Source organism: Natator depressus, chromosome 15, assembly GCF_965152275.1.
Source record: "Natator depressus isolate rNatDep1 chromosome 15, rNatDep2.hap1, whole genome shotgun sequence".
NCBI lineage: Eukaryota > Metazoa > Chordata > Testudines > Cheloniidae > Natator > Natator depressus.
The window spans coordinates 28749901-28770141 of NC_134248.1; the positions used below are offsets into that span (position 1 = coordinate 28749901).

At 43.6% G+C, this 20241-nt stretch overlaps 1 protein-coding gene across 4 annotated transcripts in view; it reads right to left on the bottom strand.

Annotated features, from left to right (window-relative positions):
* Positions 1-20241, bottom strand: part of SSH1 (slingshot protein phosphatase 1) — a 64365-nt gene that overhangs the window by 15106 nt on the left and 29018 nt on the right. For 3 of the 4 annotated variants that reach the window (XM_074972352.1, XM_074972353.1, XM_074972354.1), the window contains 8 exons: positions 18946-19049; positions 10289-10353; positions 9478-9599; positions 6080-6148; positions 5464-5529; positions 3899-4093; positions 3557-3650; positions 2440-2568 (listed from right to left, as the gene is read on the bottom strand). In XM_074972352.1, coding sequence (XP_074828453.1) covers positions 2440-2568; positions 3557-3650; positions 3899-4093; positions 5464-5529; positions 6080-6148; positions 9478-9599; positions 10289-10353; positions 18946-19049 — 844 coding nt within the window. The remainder of the gene's footprint in view (positions 1-2439; positions 2569-3556; positions 3651-3898; positions 4094-5463; positions 5530-6079; positions 6149-9477; positions 9600-10288; positions 10354-18945; positions 19050-20241) is intronic. The other variant, XM_074972356.1, reaches the window with a different exon arrangement.

Below are 20241 nucleotides of genomic sequence, written 5' to 3' on the forward strand. Positions count from 1 at the left end.
GGTTGGAGTGTGGGGGGATGAGGGCTCTGGGGATGAGTGGGTGAGATGGCCCCTAAAAGCCATGGGAGAAGTTACTGCAGAGGTACATGTATAACACATTGCATGGAGAACAAAGAGGATTTTAAAATATGATTCACCCTCAGAGGCCTATTTCCTCTGAGTCTGTCATGGAAAAGATGACACTGCTGCAAAGTGCAGAATTGCTCCCGTCTCAATTAAATCTTTGTTCTGGATGGCAACTTCCAGTTTTGTTTGGAGTACCACCTAGTGGCAAGAGATTACAAGAGACTCATCCCTGCTCTGAGCCTGTTCATAGGCTGAACAAGCAAATCACCTTCCAAACTGATGATTTATATAAAGCCAGCCACATAGAATCATAGAATAACAGAGTTGGAAGGGACCTCTGGAGGCCATCTAGTCCAACCCCCTGCCCAGAGCAGGACCAATCCCAAATAAATCATCCCAGCCAGGACTTTGTCAAGCCTGACCTTAAAAACTTCTAAGGAAGGGGATTCCACCACCTCCCTAGGTAACGCATTCCAGTGTTTCACCACCCTCCTAGTGAAAAAGTTTTTCCTAATATCCAACCTAAATCTCCCCCACTGCAACTTGAGACCATTACTCCTTGTCCTGTCATCTGCTATCACTGAGAATAGCCTAGATCCATCCTCTTTGGATCCACCTTTCAGGTAGTTAAAAGCAGCTATCAAATCCCCGCGCATTCTTCTCTTCCGTAGACTGAACAATCCCAGTTCCCTCAGCCTCTCCTCATAAGTCATGTGTTCCAGACCCCTAATCATTTTTGATGCCCTTTGCTGGACTCTCTCCAATTTCTCCTCATCCTTCTTGTAGTGTGGGGCCCAAAACTGGACACAGTGCTCCAGATGAGGCCTCACCAATGTCGAACAGAGGGGAACGATCATGTCCCTTGATCTGCTGGCAATGCCCCTACTTATACACCCCAAAATGCCATTGGCCTTCTTGGCAACAAGGGCACACTGTTGACTCATATCCAGTTTATCGTCCACTGTCACCCCTAGGTCCTTCTCTGCAGAACTGCTGCCGAGCCATTCGGTCCCTAGTCTGTAGCAGTGCATTGGATTCTTCCGTCCTAAGTGCAGGACTCTGCACTTGTCCTTGTTGAACCTCATCAGATTTCTTTTGGCCCAATCCTCCAATTTGTCTAGGTCCCTCTGTATCCTATCCCTACCCTCCAGCGTATCTACCACTCCTCCCAGTTTAGTGTCATCCGCAAACTTGCTGAGGGTGCAATCCACACCATCCTCCAGATCATTAATGAAGATATTGAACAAAACCGGCCCCAGGACCGACCCTTGGGGCACTCCGCTAGATACCGGCTGCCAACTAGACATGGAGCCATTGATCAACTAGACATGGAGCCATTGATTATCTACATGGTAGGCACTTTGACTCTCTTAGTGTATTATCATTACCTTTGATTCAGCAAGGCAAAAATAGAGGGCACATAACTAGTACATTTGGACTGTGTCATGATCTAGGTCCTTACCCCATCTTAAAGAAAAATGACTCCTATTCCTAGAAATATGAAATAAATCCATAAAAGGCAGCCTTTCCTGTGCACAGTGCACCCAACATCAGGGCCGGGACACCATTTTATTAAATCTACTTACTTCCAAAGCAGGGTAACAAGTTATTGTGCACATGGCAAAGTCACAGCAGTGGGAATAAATGGTGAAAAGGGAAAGACGAAGCACTTCCTCAGAGCAGTTCTCAGGACGTGGGGGAAGGCTGTTTTCCCGTGTACTGTATCAACCACTGGCAACCTCTTATTTATTTTCTTTCCATTAGAATAAGAAGCTCCCATACTAAGACTCTAGCCCCTGCCAATTATCTACAATTACAAAAGCAAAATGTCATTCAGCCAAATCACCCTCCTGCCTAGAAGCAGGTCCTAATCCAACATTACATGTGTTATGTGCGCCCCCGTATGTCAGTCTGCTCCTCAGCTCCTTTACTTCTCTTCAAAGGCCAGGTGAAACAAACGTCCCCCCACAGCACGTCACCACATACAGGACCCTCCACCACGCCAGGCCCATGATGTGTTCTGCTCCTGAGCTTAGCTGGCCAGGAGAGGACCACTGATGCAGCACATTCACTCACAGGGAGAGAAAGGATCAGGAAGGCACCCTGTCCCTCTTGCCAGCCCATCAGTGCAGCCCTGTGTGTTCAGAATGAAGGCTCAGATAGCAGAAAGAGCTGCTGGGATGTGGGCCTTTGGAAGTGACATAGGAAGAGGAAGGAAAGGAGGCCTAGAGTCTCCTTGTATAATAGGCTAAACATTAGGCTATGGCACCTGCTGGTTTTTCTCCCCATTGCAGCCTTTATACCCAGTGGCGGCTAGTGTTTGACTGATGCCCCCTCCTCACACCCAGCATAGCTTCTGACTCCGTGGCTTACCAGATACAGATGATCAAAAATTAGAGATGGTTTGTCCATCTGCCCCAGGATAAGCAGCATTTCATTGTCTATAAATTCCTTGAATTCTTTCAAGTTGCAATTCATCTGCTTCTCCAGTTCATTTCGTATCTGTGGGGCAGAAAATGACAAAGTATGCCACTTAGGAAATGATAGCATACCACCTAGATAGTGGGCTGTGCAGAATGATTGTCCACTTTTAAAAGGAGAGTGCCAATAAATTATACATACATGCATTAGAGAGAGAGAGAGAGAGACTACAGTCCACAGAGAAGTATGTAAATGCTTTCAGAGACAAATAACCTCAGTAAAAGGTCACGTGAGGCCCCAAATTCAGGCTTTGTAAATAAAGCTTCATGCAAAACCCAATATGAACAAAAAACTGTTATGGTATTTTTCACTATGAAGCATTCCCCTGAAGTGCTCAACACCCTGCACTGTGCTAGCTCCGAAGAAACAAAAGCAAACCCCCCTAGAAACAAGAAGTGAAAAACAGCAGCATCATTGTGAAAAGGGAATTAGATCTTTTAAAGTTTCTCACTTTTAAGTTGGAAGGTAGGAACATTTTTAAGGTGTATAGATTTTCCTCCATATCCCCTCCCTTTAAAAGCCAAACCTACCACAGCTTTCTACATTATAACACTGCATGTGAGTAACTCTACTAAAACAGAAGAATCTGAGCATTTTCCGGGCAGCCTAAGAAGAAATGTTGGCAACCAATTTGTATGGCTTTTACCACTGCACAAAGCTCCAGGCAAGTCCACACTCAGGGTACATTGTGGGTCAGTTTCCAGGTTTCCTTATACCTTGGGCTCTGATAGGACCTCCCATCGGAGTATTTCAATCACTTGTTGTAAGGACTCTAAAAGCCCACTGTGAGGTTGATGATATCCTATTTTACAGATGGGAAAACTGAGGGGCAGAGAACAGAAATCTTATCCCAGGACATGGAGTGAATCTTGTAAGCACAGTGGAAATATATATCCTGAGGGTCCTGACTCCCAGTCCTCTCTGACCCTTATCCAGTGCTACCTCCCATACTCTGGACAACAACAGGAACCGAGTGGTCACAGGCCAGCAAATGGTCAGTTTTGCTTACTTCCTTGGAGGTCACATTTTCCAGGTCTTTGCTCATCATGATACTTCGGAGTTTGGCTTTAATGAACCGCTCTGTTCTTTCCCCCTCAGTTGGCCTGCAAAGGAAAATTAAAGGAACTATCCAGACAGGCATTTCACTGGGGCAGAAGGCCTCAGCGATGCTCTCTCTGTATAATGATACTCTTACATGGAGAAGGGATGGGAAAGATTCAAGTTAAACTGACACTGATGACAGAGGAAAACTTCACAAAAATATGTATGAACCAAAATGAGATCAAACTATTGGAGAAATGTGGGATTTCTGAAGTGAACGAAGACATTCAAAATAAAACTCAGAACTGACTTGTCAACAAACAATGCTGGAGAATCAGGGCGTGTCGACTCCAGGTCCTGCATCGTGTTCCACTCATTGATGCAACTCTGGTCCGAACTGATGCAGCTTTCATAGTATGTGGCCCAGACCAGAGCCATTCCACCTGGGAAGTAATTGTACCTCCGTGCAACCTCACAAGCTTTGTGGAGGATCTGCAGGGCAGACCTGCAAATTTCAAAAGCAAAGAAGGGGAGAATCTGAGCATCATGGGGAGTAGGAGCACACAGAAGCCAGGGCCCTAGAGATTTTCAGCGGAGGCTTATTTTCAACTTTGTTCCAACTTTGGTTTGGTTTGGTTTTTTGACAGCAGAAGGTTTGCTTTTTCCGATTTCAGATAGAGGAGTCACAAAACTCTAAGCAGTATGGTTTGGATGCCCTCTTGAGATCTGGTAACCACTCAACACAGGACGAAATTCACCCCATGCAAGAGACCAGCACAAGGCCTATGCACCACTTGTGTCCTGCTGGGTCTTAATCATTAGCTAACTTAAAAACTCAGACAAAAAATGTAAGAATGTGGACACTTCAAACCACCTCTACCAAGGAGTCGAAAAGCACATTTAACAGCATTCCTAGCCCCTGGCACACACCGAGAACAGAGCCCAGATTGGGTAATTTGTTTTTGCAAATTATAGCATTTAACTTTAAAAAAAATCTCTCAGTTTTGTAGATGTTATTACACTGAACACATTAACCACATCTGAAGCTGCTAACCAGAGGGGCAGAGTTTTAAAATGGCAGTAACAAGGGGTTTGTTTGTTTGTGTACCAAATAATCCCTAAAATTACATCTTTTTCCATATCCACATCATTTCCCTATTAAATGTTACAAGAGCTCAGATTTCATAAACTCCAGTGCAGCCCGCATAAAGTATGTGCTAAAATATATGCAATTTGTTACATATCAGAACAAGTCCCTTAAAAATCACCACCATTAAAGGCAATCTGTGGTCATAGCAGTCATGGATTTCACGATTTTCAAATATCCCCATTTTGCTGTTTTGGGATGTCTGTACATGGGTGGGTGTGATTATAAAAGCTCAGCCAACATAATCAAAAGCTGCGAAGTGAAACCCTGGGCTTCATGGAACGTTATCAGACAGCAGGAACTCCAGGGCAACACTGCAGCAACAAAGAGCACTGGAATTTCCATGAGACTGGCAAGAGCTCCTGAGATGCCCTCTTAAGATAGTTACAAAAATACAGAGAGCCAGTATGGGGTCTGCAGCCTGATTAATTCCATGTTCAACTCAGTTCTCATATTTAATCATCTTATTCATGGAATTTCCCTCAGTGCTTATACTGGAACAGAAGCATGTAATTTACCATCAGGAAAATGGTAGAGCACGCTCATTACTCCTGTCAGCATATTTACCTGCTGAGACAACCTGCTTTCTACAAATGGAATTTTTTTCTAAAGGTACTAAATAACAGCTATGTAAAATGCTAAATGCAGGTTTGTTTGTTTTTTAAAAAAGCTAATATAAATGATCATCTTTTTTTTTTTTAGTAAAACTAAATCAGCAACATACATACCACATAGCTTGTACAGAAACTGGTTTGAAGATATGCATCTTCCCTGCAGTGCTCACACTAAATCCACTAACAGAGAGAGAAGAAAAAGTCATACAATGCCCCCTTTTGCATTAGATGCTCCATTCAGCAAACCACCACTGTTTTCCTGCTAAGACAGTAATGCCCATGCTGCAAGGCAAAACAAATCATGGCCATTGCAGTACGTGTGGGCTGGCATTGACAGTTCACTAGAATCAGAAACGGGAATTTATGCAACCTGATTGTCTAACACGGCTAGACCGAAGGGAAAAGTTTGCCCAAGCGCACTGCAATTAATTAAAATATTGCATATTTGTTTACTTTAAGAAATCACTAATAAAATCTAACACATTCTATCAGATAGCACAAGGATAGCAATACGCAAAAATAAATGATCAATTAAATAGACTGGGTGAAAGAACCTAAATTTGAATTCTCCTTAAGTGTAAAAATGAGAGAGACTCTTAAAACAGCACTCTAACATGGCAAAATAAATCAACCCTAATATCCTCTGAGCTCTAACCTGAGCTATTAGGCTCTTGCGCTCTCTGACACTCAAATTCATCCTTCTAGACATTAAAATGTTTTTGTTTCGTACCCATCTCCATCAAGATGTATCTTGGTATCACTCCACAGGCGCAGGACCATCCCAATAGTGCAGCTTTTACTACCATGGAAAAGGAAAGAAGTGACAGCATTCAATGCTATTGGTATAAGGAGTTCAAATGCAGGACACAATAAGGTTACTTTCTACTGTTAATTCCGAGTAGATTCTGAATACTATTGTCATAAATATAAAGGGAAGGGTAACCACCTTTCTGTATACCGTGCTATAAAATCCCTCCTGGACAGAGGCAACGTCCTGTTACCTGTAAAGGGTTAAGAAGCTCAGCCTACCTGGCTGGCACCTGACCCAAAGGACCAATAAGGGAACAAGATACTTTCAAATCTTGGGGAGGGGGAACTTTTGTTTGTGCTCTTTGTTTACGTGGTTGTTCTCTCTTGGGACTGAGAGAGGCCAGACAGAAATCCATGTTCTCCAACCCATCCTAATCCAAGTCTCCAATATTGCAACCAGTATAGGTAAGCCAGGCAAGGTGGATTAGTTTCTCTTTTGTTTTATGTGAATTTTCCCTGTGTTAAGAGGGAGGTTTATTCCTGTTTTCTGTAACTTTAAGGTTTTGCCCAGAGGGGGATCCTCTGTGTTTTGAATCTGGATACCCTGTAAAGTATTTTCCATCCTGGTTTTACAGAGGTGATTCTTTTACCTTTTCTTTAATTAAAATTCTTCTTTTAAGAACCTGATTGATTTTTCATTGTTCTTAAGATCCAACGGTTTGGGTCTGTGTTCACCTGTACAAATTGGTGAGGATTCTTATCAAGCCTTCCCCAGGAAAGGGGGTGTAGGGCTTAGGGGGATATTTTGGGGGAAGACGTCTCCAAGTGGGCTCTTTCCCTGGTCTTTGTGTAAGACACTTGGTGGTGGCAGCATAGGGTTCAAGGACAAGGCAAAGTTTGTACCTTGGGGAAGTTTTTAACCTGAGCTGGTAAGAATAAGCTTAGGGGGTCTTTCATGCGGGTCCCCACATCTGCACCCTAGAGTTCAGAGTGGGGAAGGAACCCTGACAACTATGTATCTTTATTTAAAAACCTCACCTTCCTCTCTAGCAGCTCTCACTGCAACATCTAAGCTTATACATACAGTGTCTACACACACACACACTGTACAGCCATGCATGAAAATCTTCAGGGCTGCTCTGGCACCGGTGTGCTGGTTTTCAGTGATGGAGTAGCAACTTTTTAGAAGCAACAGTTACAATTTCCATCTCTTTCCCCCTCTCGCCAGAAGCCACGTATCCTATCATAGGCCACCTTTGACCTTTACTTCATCTTCCCCACTAAAAGCCCAAAAGAGGGACAAGTCCCTCAATGAGTGGCACATAGACAGCAGGCACTCCAGCCCATCAGGCACCTGTGTTTCCAGTTGTCTGGACCCTTAATGGGCGGTTTGTGGGGTTTTCATTGAATCATTCTGACTGGAGTAAGGGGTTAAGGGGGTTTTATGAGATTATCTAATCCAAAAAAGTACTTCTGTACGAGAGAAGAAATCTGTCAAGAAAACTAGACCATGATGCGGACCAGATGCTTTCAACTAGTAAATAATTAAGCTGCCAAGATAGTAAACTTTTAAAGGAAATGAGCATGCATGCATCAGCCAGTTTGTAAAGAATTCAGAATGATTATTTTTTTAAAATCATTACCATTGATACAACAGACCAAATTAGCCAACCGGCTAATTTCAGTGCACATGTGGGCAGTGCGCACTTCAGAGCCTTCCAAGAAAACATGTGTATCAGTACAAAAGCCCCACGCTAGTAACTCAGAATGGCGATAGCCAAGGACTCTCATTCCAACCTCAACACAGGATCCAGGGCTGCTTGGGTAAAACTGCCATTACTGATGGACACTGGTTTGTACTGAAAGGTTTTCTTAAATCTAATCTACAAAGACATAAGGTCCTTAGTCCCTCCTGTGCCATTGACACATGGGGCACATCAGTTCCTCCACTGAGGATGGTCACTCATTAGCTGTGGTACTTCTTCCCAGGTGATGCCAACACATTCGATACCATCTTGTCACTGTCTTCTGCCAGTTCTCCTTTGGCCTTCCTCGCTTTCTCTTCCCTCTCTTGGGCACCCAGTGCAATGCTTGCGGAGCATGGCTCCCATCTCTCATATGATATACATGTCCCTGCCTCCTGAGCCTTCTTTCTTTGATGATCTTTTCTACATGTGCAGCTCTGTCAGCTTCCTTAGTCTCGCAGGGATCATTGTAAATGAAGAGAATGCCCTACCCAGAGTTCAGGGCTGCTCTGGGATATCTGCCAGGGCTATTTCCCAGGTTACCCCCTCATTTTGCACTAGTAACCACCAGTAGAAATTATTTCAAAATCAGTCCATCTTAGTTTTGGACAAGATGTAGCAAACATTCCTAGACTTTCTATAATGCGGACTAATGTTCCATTCTGTAGTGCTGGGTTAGGAGCTCCTCTACCCCTCTGACAGCACTTAACAACAGTGGGAAGTATAGCACCAAAGCAAGTAAGAAAGAACTTCATAGCCAGGAACAGCCAGTGGGTTTACTGTCAATCAAAACATTTTCTTACTGTCTATTAGTATATATACTCCCTCCTAACACGTATCTACCCTCTTCACTTATAGTACAGAAAAATCCACTCTGATTTATTAGAAGACAAGGGAAAATGTTTAAAAAAACCCTTCATTTTGGCTACTCCTTGAGTATAGTCAAGTGTAATATGACAGAGGGCTAGTGGTCTGAATACAGAACTAGGAGCCTAGAAGTCCTGACTCTCTACCACACATTCCACCTGTGTCCTTGGGCAAGTAATGACTTCTCTGCCTCTGTTTCTTCATCTATAAAATGGGGAGAACACAAGGATTCTGAGGGTTACTTAATATTTTATGGGGCTTTGGAAATAGTAAAAACTCTTATCGGGACATGGGTCTGTATCCCAGACAGAACACAGAACTCAAATTTGGGAAAAGCTAGACATAAATCCCTAATCTCTCAGCAGTTTGGGTTTGTTTATTCTTTGCAGGAGCTTTATGCTATTTAGAAATTAAAGCAGATCCATCACTGTCCAGCTCCAGGACATTAACAACATTTTGGGCCTGATTTGAAAAAGCGGCCTTCAGTTTTGCAGCTCTAAGTAGCTGCAGACACATTTTGGGGCCATTAGACATCTAGCTACCTTAGCTGGCTGCAGATCAGTCAGATGCCACAGTGCTATGAAAGAACTGTGCACACAGTACTTTGCCCTGAGCTGTTTGCAGGGCTGCAATGCAGCCAAAGAGTTGAAGGCCTTTACAACATCAGGTCCCTCATTTTTATGGGAATCAGGTGACTTTATAGTACAACAGAGAGAATGTCCTGTTCAAGGAACACCGTGGCACACAAGAAGTCTCCCAGACGTACCTTTCTTTGCTGGAAAAGTCCACTCCCAGTAAAATGTTTTCTTCTGTGTCTTGCCGCCCACTGCTATACACGACCACCATGTATCTGACTCGGTCTGTCCACATGCTTTCCAAGCGTACAGCCTAAAACAGGGCAACACAGCTCTGCAAACCTGCTGTCAATGACCATTATTGCCATTACTGTTAGAGTTCATTATTTGTGTTGCAGTCGGGCCCAAAGGCCCCGGTCAGCATAGGGCTCCGTGGCGTTAGCTGCTGCAGAAACACATAGGAAGACACAGTCCATCCGCTCTCTGCACACATTTAGCCACGAGTTTAACCAAAAGCCCATAGGAGGGGAGGGAAGGGAAGGGGCACAGTGGAAGTGCAGTTTCTTTGCCTAGATTACCGGTGTCCATTCTGAAACTTGTTAAAAGATGAAGTCTGAGGGGAAAATAAACTGGGATTTTTTAAAAATGTAGGTTAAGTAGGAAAGTTGATAAAAGTACCAATCTTGCATTGGACTGGGGTATAGGAAGGTACTAAGAGGGCTCTTCCATCTTTACCTTTTATGATTTTTACACTGCAGTGTCGCAGTGACCCTACCTCGGGTAATTCACGAGGCCTTTCCCTTCTGATGTGACATTTCATATCCTCTACACGTGTGGCTGTCTGCATTACTCAAACAGGCAGGGTTTTAATAAAAGATTCTTTACCTTCTTTAAAAGGGAAGCGTGGCCCTGTTAGAAATACCAGTGATCATGGTGCTATTTTACAGAGCTATTTCAGACTCCTCCGGCTGAAAGAAGGGCAGAAACGGCAGACCCTCTTACCAATTTGATTCTGTCCTCACAGCGCAGAAGGTTGATCATCACTTGAAGGTGCTGGGGCAAGTCACCTACAGAGATGATTGGGAAATAATCAACAGATGTTGCTATGGTCTCTACTTAGTGCACTAAGCTCTGCATGTCCTCCTGATGTATAGAGAAACTTAAATTCCTGTAAATAGAGAATATTTGGGAAGCCATTCAAGCCTCAGACTCTCAGAGAATTCTTAAGATGATAACGACAGAATTGAGTTTCCCTGGATACCAGACTAATTGGTCTGTCATGGGACCTGGACATTTTGGGATTTGGCAGGCATTAGATACAAAAGGAATGCCTCTGCCACTGGTTCAAATTATAACCAACAAGATTTGTCTCATAGCTACCACATCCTGCACTGAACAGTAAGATTTGTGGGCAAGGGATTGGGAGAGAGGGGATAATGGGGAAACAAGAGATTCCTGAAAGATTAAGGCTATAAAAAATAAATAAATTTGTGAATTTCATATAAGACAATGGGCCTGAGTCTGTGGCCCTAACTCAGGCCATCTTCCTTTTGAACACAATAGGAGTTTTGCATGTGTGAAGGCTGCAGGACTGGACCCAGCTGAGGTTACAGTAACATTTTACCCTAACGCAGTTAGTACCATTCATGCAATAAGAAAAGGAGGACTTGTGGCACCTTAGAGACTAACAAATTTATTTGAGCATAAGCTTTCGTGAGCTACAGCTCACTTCATCGGATGCATTCAGTGGAAAATACAGTGAGGAGATTTATATACATAGAGAACATGAAACAATGGGTGTTACCATACACACTGTAACAAGAGTGATCACTTAAGGTGAGCTATTACCAGCAGGAGCGCAGAGGGGGGGAGGGGGGGACACACCTTTTGTAGTGATGATCAAGGTGGGCCATTTCCAGCAGTTGACAAGAACGCCTGAGGAACAGTGGGGGGTGAGGGGGGGGGGGAAATAAACATGGGGAAATAGTTTTACTTTGTGTAATGACCCATCCACTCCCAGTCTCTATTCAAGCCTAAGTTAATTGTATCCAGTTTGCAAATTAATTCCAATTCAGCAGTCTCTCGTTGGAGTCTGTTTTTGAAGTTTTTTTGTTGAAGAACTGCCACTTTTAGGTCTGTAATCGAGTGACCAGAGAGATTGAAGTGTTCTCCGTCTGGTTTTTGAATGTTATAATTCTTGACGTCTGATTTGTGTCCATTTATTCTTTTACGTAGAGACTGTCCAGTTTGACCAATGTACATGGCAGAGGGGCATTGCTGGCACATGATGGCATATATCACATTGGTAGATGTGCAGGTGAATGAGCCTCTGATAGTGTGGGTGATGTGATTAGGCCCTATGATGGTGTCCCCTGAATAGATATGTGGACACAGTTGGCAACGGGCTTTGTTGCAAGGATAGGTTCCTGGGTTAGTGGTTCTGTTATGTGGTGTGTGGTTGCTGGTGAGTATTTGCTTCAGATTGGGGGGCTGTCTGTAGGCAAGGACTGGCCTGTCTCCCAAGATCTGTGAGAGTGATGGGTCGTCCTTCAGGATAGGTTGTAGATCCTTGATGATGCGTTGGAGAGGTTTTAGTTGGGGGCTGAAGGTGACGGCTAATGGCGTTCTGTTATTTTCTTTGTTGGGCCTGTCCTGTAGTAGGTGACTTCTGGGTACTCTTCTGGCTCTGTCAATCTGTTTCTTCACTTCAGCAGGTGGGGTATTGTAGTTGTAAAAATGCTTGATAGAGATCTTGTAGGTGTTTGTCTCTGTCTGAGGGGTTGGAGCAAATGCGGTTGTATCGTAGAGCTTGGCAATAGACAATGGATTGTGTGGTGTGGTCTGGGTGAAAGCTGGAGGCATGTAGGTAGGAATAGAGGTCAGTAGGTTTCCGATATAGGGTGGTGTTTATGTGACCATCGCTTATTAGCACCGTAGTGTCCAGGAAGTGGATCTCTTGTGTGGACTGGTCCAGGCTGAGGTTGATGGTGGGATGGAAATTGTTGAAATCATGGTGGAATTCCCCAATGGCTTCTTTTCCATGGGTCCAGATGATGATGTCATCAATGTAGCGCAAGTAGAGTAGGGGCATTATGGGACAAGAGCTGAGGAAGCGTTGTTCTAAGTCAGCCATAAAAATGTTGGCATACTGTGGGGCCATGCGGGTACCCATAGCAGTGCTGCTGATCTGAAGGTATACATTGTCCCCAAATATAAAATAGTTATGGGTAAGGACAAAGTCACAAAGTACAGCCACCAGGTTTGCCGTGACGTTATCGGGAACACTGTTCCTGACGGCTTGTAGTCCATCTTTGTGTGGAATGTTGGTGTAGAGGGCTTCTACATCCATAGTGGCCAGGATGGTGTTTTCAGGAAGATCACCGATGGATTGTAGTTTCCTCAGGAAGTCAGTGGTGTCTCGAAGATAGCTGGGAGAGCTGGTACTGTAGGGCCTGAGGAGGGAGTCTACATAGCCAGACAATCCTGCTGTCAGGGTGCCAATGCCTGAGATGATGGGGCATCCACGATTTCCAGGTTTACGGATCTTGGGTAGCAGATAGAATACCCCAGGTCAGGGTTCCAGGGGTGTGTCTGTGCGGATTTGTTCTTGTGCTTTTTCAGGGACTTTCTTGAGCAGATGGTGTAGTTTGTTTTGGTAACCCTCAGTGGGATCAGAGCGTAATGGCTTGTAGAAAGTGGTGTTGGAGAGCTGTCTAGCAGCCCCTTGTTCATATTCCAACCTATTCATGATGACAACAGCACCTCCTTTGTCAGCCTTTTTGATTATGATATCAGAGTTGTTTCTGAGGCTGTGGATGGCATTGTGTTCTGCACGGCTGAGGTTATGGGGCAAGTGATGCTGCTTTTCCACAATTTCAGCCCGTGCACGTCGGTGGAAGCACTCTATGTAGAAGTCCAGTCTGTTGTTTCGACCTTCAGGAGGAGTCCACCCAGAATCTTTCTTTTTGTAGTCTTGGTAGGAAGCTCTCTGTGGGTTAGTATGTTGTTCAGAGGTGTGTTGGAAATATTCCTTGAGTCGGAGACATCGAAAATGGGATTCTAGATCACCACAGAACTGTATTATGTTCGTGGGGGTGGAGGGGCAGAAGGAGAGGCCCTGAGATAGGACAGATTCTTCTGCTGGGCTAAGAGTATAGTTGGATAGATTAACAATATTGCTGAGTAGGTTAAGGGAACCACTGTTGTGGCCCCTTGTGGCATGTAGTAGTTTATAGACAGTTTAGTGTCCTTTTTCTTTTGTAGAAAAGCGAAGTATGTGTTGTAAATGGCTTGTCTAGTTTTTGTAAAGTCCATCTCGTTCACCTGCACATCTACCAATGTGATATATGCCATCATGTGCCAGCAATGCCCCTCTGCCATGTACATTGGTCAAACTGGACAGTCTCTACGTAAAAGAATAAATGGACACAAATCAGACGTCAAGAATTATAACATTCAAAAACCAGACGGAGAACACTTCAATCTCTCTGGTCACTCGATAACAGACCTAAAAGTGGCAATTCTTCAACAAAAAAACTTCAAAAACAGACTCCAACGAGAGACTGATGAATTGGAATTCATTTGCAAACTGGATACAATTAACTTAGGCTTGAATAGAGACTGGGAGTGGATGGGTCATTACACAAAGTAAAACTATTTCCCCATGTTTATTTCCCCCCCCTCCACCCCCCACTGTTCCTCAGGCGTTCTTGTCAACTGCTGGAAATGGCCCACCTTGATTATCACTACAAAAGGTTTCCACCACACCACCCCCCCGCCCCGCTGGTAATAGCTCACCTTAAGTGATCACTCTGGTTACAGTGTGTATGGTAACACCCATTGTTTCATGTTCTCTATGTATATAAATCTCCTCACTGTATTTTCCACTGAAGGCATCCGATGAAGCAAGCTGTAGCTCACGAAAGCTTATGCTCAAATAAATTTGTTAGTCTCTAAGGTGCCACAAGTCCTCCTTTTCTTTTTGCGAATACAGACTAACACGGCTGCTACTCTGAAACCTGTCATTCATGCAATAGCATACTTGGAATCTACAGAAGCAGACACATTCCTGTTTGGTAAAAATGGGTTATAGCAGGGGTTCTCAAACAGGGGGTCGGGACCCCTGAGGGGGTCACCAGGTTTTTACCTGGGGGGTTGCGAGCTGTCAGCCTCCACCCCACTTTGCCTCCAGCATTTATAATGGTGTTAAATATATAAAAAAGGATTTTTTAATTTATTAGGGGGTCACACTCAGAGGCTTGCTGTATGAAAGGGGTCACCAGTACAAAAGTTTGAGAACCACTGGGTTATAGGATTAAGTCATACATGTGAAAATACAATGAGACTCTGTCTAATAATGTGATAACGCAAGCATAACTTTCTATACAAGATACAGTTCCTCCCATAGGATACTTGCAGGGCACATGAATTGCTGACAGTCTGAGAAACCAAAAGCCAGGGTTGGCATTCAAACATGCTCTTTGTTATTCTGGAGTGTTTACTAAACAGCAGACATACAGTACCACACTGTGCCTTTCCCACATGCTCCTTCACGCAACGCGCCCTGATGGCGATTTTTTTTTAAGCCAACCACTTATTCCAAAGCTGTCAAAGACAGAAGGCATAAAAATACAGGGTGAGTGGGGCTCATTCTCTTTAACCCTGTGTATTCTTATCAGTCTTGATATACTTTTAATTTAAATTCTCTACTGTCTCTTCTCTCCCTTTTAGCACACTGGAAACAACCAGAATCTATATATGTTCTTAAAATGTTATACATGTTTATGAGCTATGTCTAGATGTAGCATCTAAATTAGAATTTCCTGCCTAAAGCCAAGAAATGAAATATTGGAGCTAAGAGGCAAGGGCTTTTGGGTCATGTACATCCTAGGCCCCGATCCCACAAGGAGCTCCTCACCTCTGCACTCACTTGGAGATCTTTGCAAGAGTGGGGCCTGAACTGTGTTCTTTAGACTGTTCTTGTGTCTGTCTTGATTAAGCTGGACATCACAGGAAAATGGGGTTTATGTAAGGCTACAATAACCAAAATATTAAGTGAAGGCTTCAAAAGAACCCTGAGGTGTGGGGATTTCTGGTAACTATTTCTGGTCTATTTCTCGATTTCAACAATTATTCCCTAGCCGAAAGCACTACAGACTGCTTCACACTAAAGCAGCTTGAAGCGGGCTAGTCACCTGTCTTTTGTGGTATGAACCTCACTAAGCAGTAACCTTGCATTTTCTTAGTCTCCATTGAATAAATATGATGTAAATGGGGCCAGAAGCCATTCTTCTCCCGCCCTCCAAAACTGGCCAGCTGAATTAACAGGGTAAAGGGGCTGCCATCCCTTGAAACATCAGGCATTGGCCACTGGATTGGTTAGTCTGAGCTGCTGGTAAATGCTATGATCCTTTTAGGTTGAATCCTAAGGACGCACATGCCAAAGGCAGCATGCGGATCTGCAAATGAAGCTCCACAATTCCATTCAGTACTGTGTTACCCCCATGGTTCATTTGGAGACCGTATGTGCTGTGGAAAAGCCTTCATTCTGCCTACTCAAACCCTTATGTGAGTTGGTCCCTGCGCCTGGCTCAGATTGGTTACACATCAAAGACAGTAAAGAGAGAGTAAAATGCAGTTCTGGTAATCCTTGCCCATGACCCGTTTTCACTTGCATGACATAATTCTGCAATTAGCTCTTTTTCCATTTTCCATCTACAACGACAGTGTCAATTATTTTTATTTCAAAGGGTATTTGTTAAAACTGGCTGTTTTCAACAGCCCAGTGACAAACACTAGAGTGGACAAATCGGCAGAAGGGAGTGGGGTTGTTGTTGTTGCTTTTTATTATACATCTATCATGCATTCCCTCTAGCACTCCGGTTATAGTTCTTATTAAAAGTCAAGGTTATAACATAGCATAAAAATATACAAACCATTACTGATGAGCTATTTTTTCAAGGTAGGAACAACAAAATTAATTGATTTAACTAAAAATTACTTCTTTAAACATAATAACTATGTATTTATTTGGGTTAGGATGTTTGGATGGGATAAAATATCTTACCTGATATACAAAAATTTAGTAATAGAATCAACATGATTTCCATCTCAGGCCCTGATTCAGCAAGGCTTGTGTCTAATTTTAAGCACTATATTCGATTTCAAAAGGATTACTCATGCACTTAAAATTAGGCCCGTGCTTACGGACCTGTCAGGAATCAGGGCCTGCAACAGAGCTAGTCTCCAGGCACCCTCATGAATACAGCTGGCCTGCAGCAGCTGCCTGATAGCCTGGTTCTTAAGCCAGCAACAGCAGCAGCTCCCGGACTTCTCAATGCTCATGCCTGCCGCTGTGCCTGCTCCTGTCCTACCTTGTTCCTGCTGCTCCTGCCTTGCATCCAGCCTTGTCTCTGTCCTGTCCATGCCTTGAGCCCCTCCCTGTTCTCTCGAGTTCCTGATCTCTGGTTTTAACCCCTGGCTCTGGCTCCTGAATATGGACTCTGACTCGACCACCTGGCTCTGGTATCCAGTTCCTGATCTCCAGTTTTGATCCTGACTCTGGTGACTGACTACGGCTCTGACTCCAGCCACTACGCCTGTCTCCCGCTCTGGCCACTAGGCTACAGCGCCCTTGTACTGGTCAGCTGACAAGACCTTACTGAACCAAGGCTTCAGTGCCCACAGAACAGATGGTAAAACCACTGATCAAGAAAAGGGAACAGCCCAGTGTAATGGGTTAATCTTTTTGCTATACAAAGAGAGGGGAACGCAAAGCAGGTTTAGTCAAATTAGTAAAGTGGAAAAAATAGACATTTCTTCTCACAAGAAGGCAGAAAACATGAATGGCATTCAAAAGAGCATCATATGGCTCAGCAGATTTTCCTCAAAGGCCCTAGACTAAAGGACACGGTGCTGAATATTATGATGTTCATAGGTTTCAGAGTAGCAGCCGTGTTAGTCTGTATTCACAAAAAGAAAAGGAGTACTTGTGGCACCTTAGAGACTAACCAATTTATCTGAGCATAAGCTTTCGTGAGCTAGAGCTCACTTCATCGAATGCATTCAGTGGAAAATACAATGAGGAGATTTATATACACACAGAACATGATAAGCGATGGTCACATAAACACCACCCTATACGGGAAACCTACTGACCGCTATTCCTACCTACATGCCTCCAGCTTTCACCCAGACCACACCACACAATCCATTGTCTACTGCCAAGCTCTACGATACAACCGCATTTGCTCCAACCCCTCAGACAGAGACAAACGCCTACAAGATCTCTATCAAGCATTCTTACAACTACAATACCCACCTGCTGAAGTGAAGAAACAGATTGACAGAGCCAGAAGAGTACCCAGAAGTCACCTACTACAGGACAGGCCCAACAAAGAAAATAACAGAACGCCACTAGCCGTCACCTTCAGCCCCCAACTAAAACCTCTCCAACGCATCATCAAGGATCTACAACCTATCCTGAAGGACGACCCATCGCTCTCACAAATCTTGGGAGACAGGCCAGTCCTTGCCTACAGACAGCCCCCCAACCTGAAGCAAATACTCACCAGCAACCACACACCACATAACAGAACCACTAACCCAGGAACCTATCCTTGCAACAAAGCCCGTTGCCAACTGTGTCCACATATCTATTCAGGGGACACCATCATAGGGCCTAATCACATCAGCCACGCTATCAGAGGCTCATTCACCTGCACATCCACCAATGTGATATATGCCATCATGTGCCAGCAATGCCCCTCTGCCATGTATATTGGTCAAACTGGACAGTCTCTACATAAAAGAATAAATAGACACAAATCAGATGTCAAGAATTATAACATTCATAAACCAGACGGAGAACACTTCAATCTCTCTGGTCACTCGATTTCTGACCTAAAAGTGGCAATTCTTCAACAAAAAGACTTCAGAAACAGACTCCAACGAGAGACTGCTGAATTAGAATTAATTTGCAAATTGGATACAATTAACTTAGGCTTGAATAGAGACTGGGAGTGCTTGAGTCATTACACAAAGTAAAACTATTTCCCCTTGTTTATTCCCCCCCCCCCACGCCCACTGTTCCTCAGATGTTCTTGTTAACTGCTGGAAATGGCCCACCTTGATTATCACTACAAAGGGTTTTCTTCCCCCCCCCCCCCCCCAGCTCTCCTGCTGGTAATAGCTCATCTTAACTGATCACTCTCCTTACAGTGTGCATGATAAACACCCATTTTTTTCATGTTCTGTGTGTATATAAATCTCCTCACTGTATTTTCCACTGAATGCATCCGATGAAGTGAGCTGTAGCTCACGAAAGCTTATGCTCAAATAAATTGGTTAGTCTCTAAGGTGCCACAAGTACTCCTTTTCTTTTCATGATGTTCATAGAGGACCACTTTTTACTTCAGTGAGTGACAATTACAAGAGAATTACAGAAATTTAAACAGGGACACGGCATTCATATGTTCCAATTCAACTTCTTTCATCGTAAGTGGGGTGGAAATCTAGTTGTACTCAGTGGTTTACACAATGGCCCACACTCTAATGCCGAGAGGGAGACCCCCACTTTCGTGTTCACGCTATTCGGCTGTCACTGTGCACAACACAAGCAAATGCAAGAAAGTATTTCAATAAGGGATTTAATCAATAACCTGCATTCTTGTGAGGATGCTGCAGATTCCGCTGGCCTTGTGGACTGTTTCCCTGTTGTAAGAAAAGCGCTGCTCCTTTCACCATGAAAAAGCTCTCACTTAAGCTGGAAAACAAAAGACACAGGAAATCAACCTAAGAAAAAGATCAGCAAAACACTCTCAAGGTCAGGATACATTTAGATGGAAAGTCCCAAGCTTCAGACATTACAGGGTATAACGTCCAACATTACAAAACTTGGGAGTTACATCTGGAGGGTATGTCATTTTTCAACAGGATTACAATGCTTGGTCACTAAAGGAGTTATTTGCATGCACTCTTACAGAGCTGGAAGTAAATTTCCAAGTAATTATACAACATCATTTGATTATGAAACTCTACAAATTAAAAACAGCAATTGTAAGAACTCTGCCGCTAAGATGGTGTGGTACTAATGTAAAGTGGTACTATGTAAAGTGCTGAACCAGTCATTGTTTCCACGGCACACATTTCTTAGGAATGGAAAAAAAAAATCAAGAAACTGAAATTATACATCATTTTTTTAAGTTACAAGAAGGCAAAAAAAAATCCTTTTTACATGAAAACCGTACAAGTCAAACAAAACTGCTTGGAACCCTCACAATCTGTGCAACGAGTAAAGAATGACTTTTTGCTTCCTGGGAGCCTGATCCTACAGTCCTCATGCACGTAAAGCTTCCACTGACAGCAGGCCAGGCTCTAATATGTGCAAAGGTGCGAGGCTATTTCCCCAAGACTGAGAGGAACATGGATCTGAGAACATAACTAACAAAATCAGTAGTTACAGTAAAGGTCAGCTCAAGTCTAATTACATGTTATCATGATGTACTGGTGAGCATTTGCCATTTGTGTCAGTGTCCATTTCTAAAGTTAGCATTTCCCACAACACTGAAAATCAGCATCTACAAAGCTAGTTTTTGGTTACCGATGTTACTGCTTACATTGCATTTCTTCTAAGGATCGAGACATCAAGTAATGATCTTTACAAGGCAGGTCCCTCATTTTAGACCCAAATTTGCCTCCATCGCATACCACAGAACCTGGGGTTCTCATCTTTCTTTATTATTGTCAATTATCTACGAAGCTAAAACACTGCGTTATGAGACTATGACTGGAGGAAATTATTTATGCTACAGAAATCAACCCCACGCAGGTCAAAGCTCCCTGAACTATCTGCCCTATTTTTTTCCTTGGCCTTATTTTGGATCTTTGTCCCGGGGAGGAGCTCACACACTGTTGCTCAATTCTAAGCGAGGACTTCCAAGTGAAAGACATGGAAT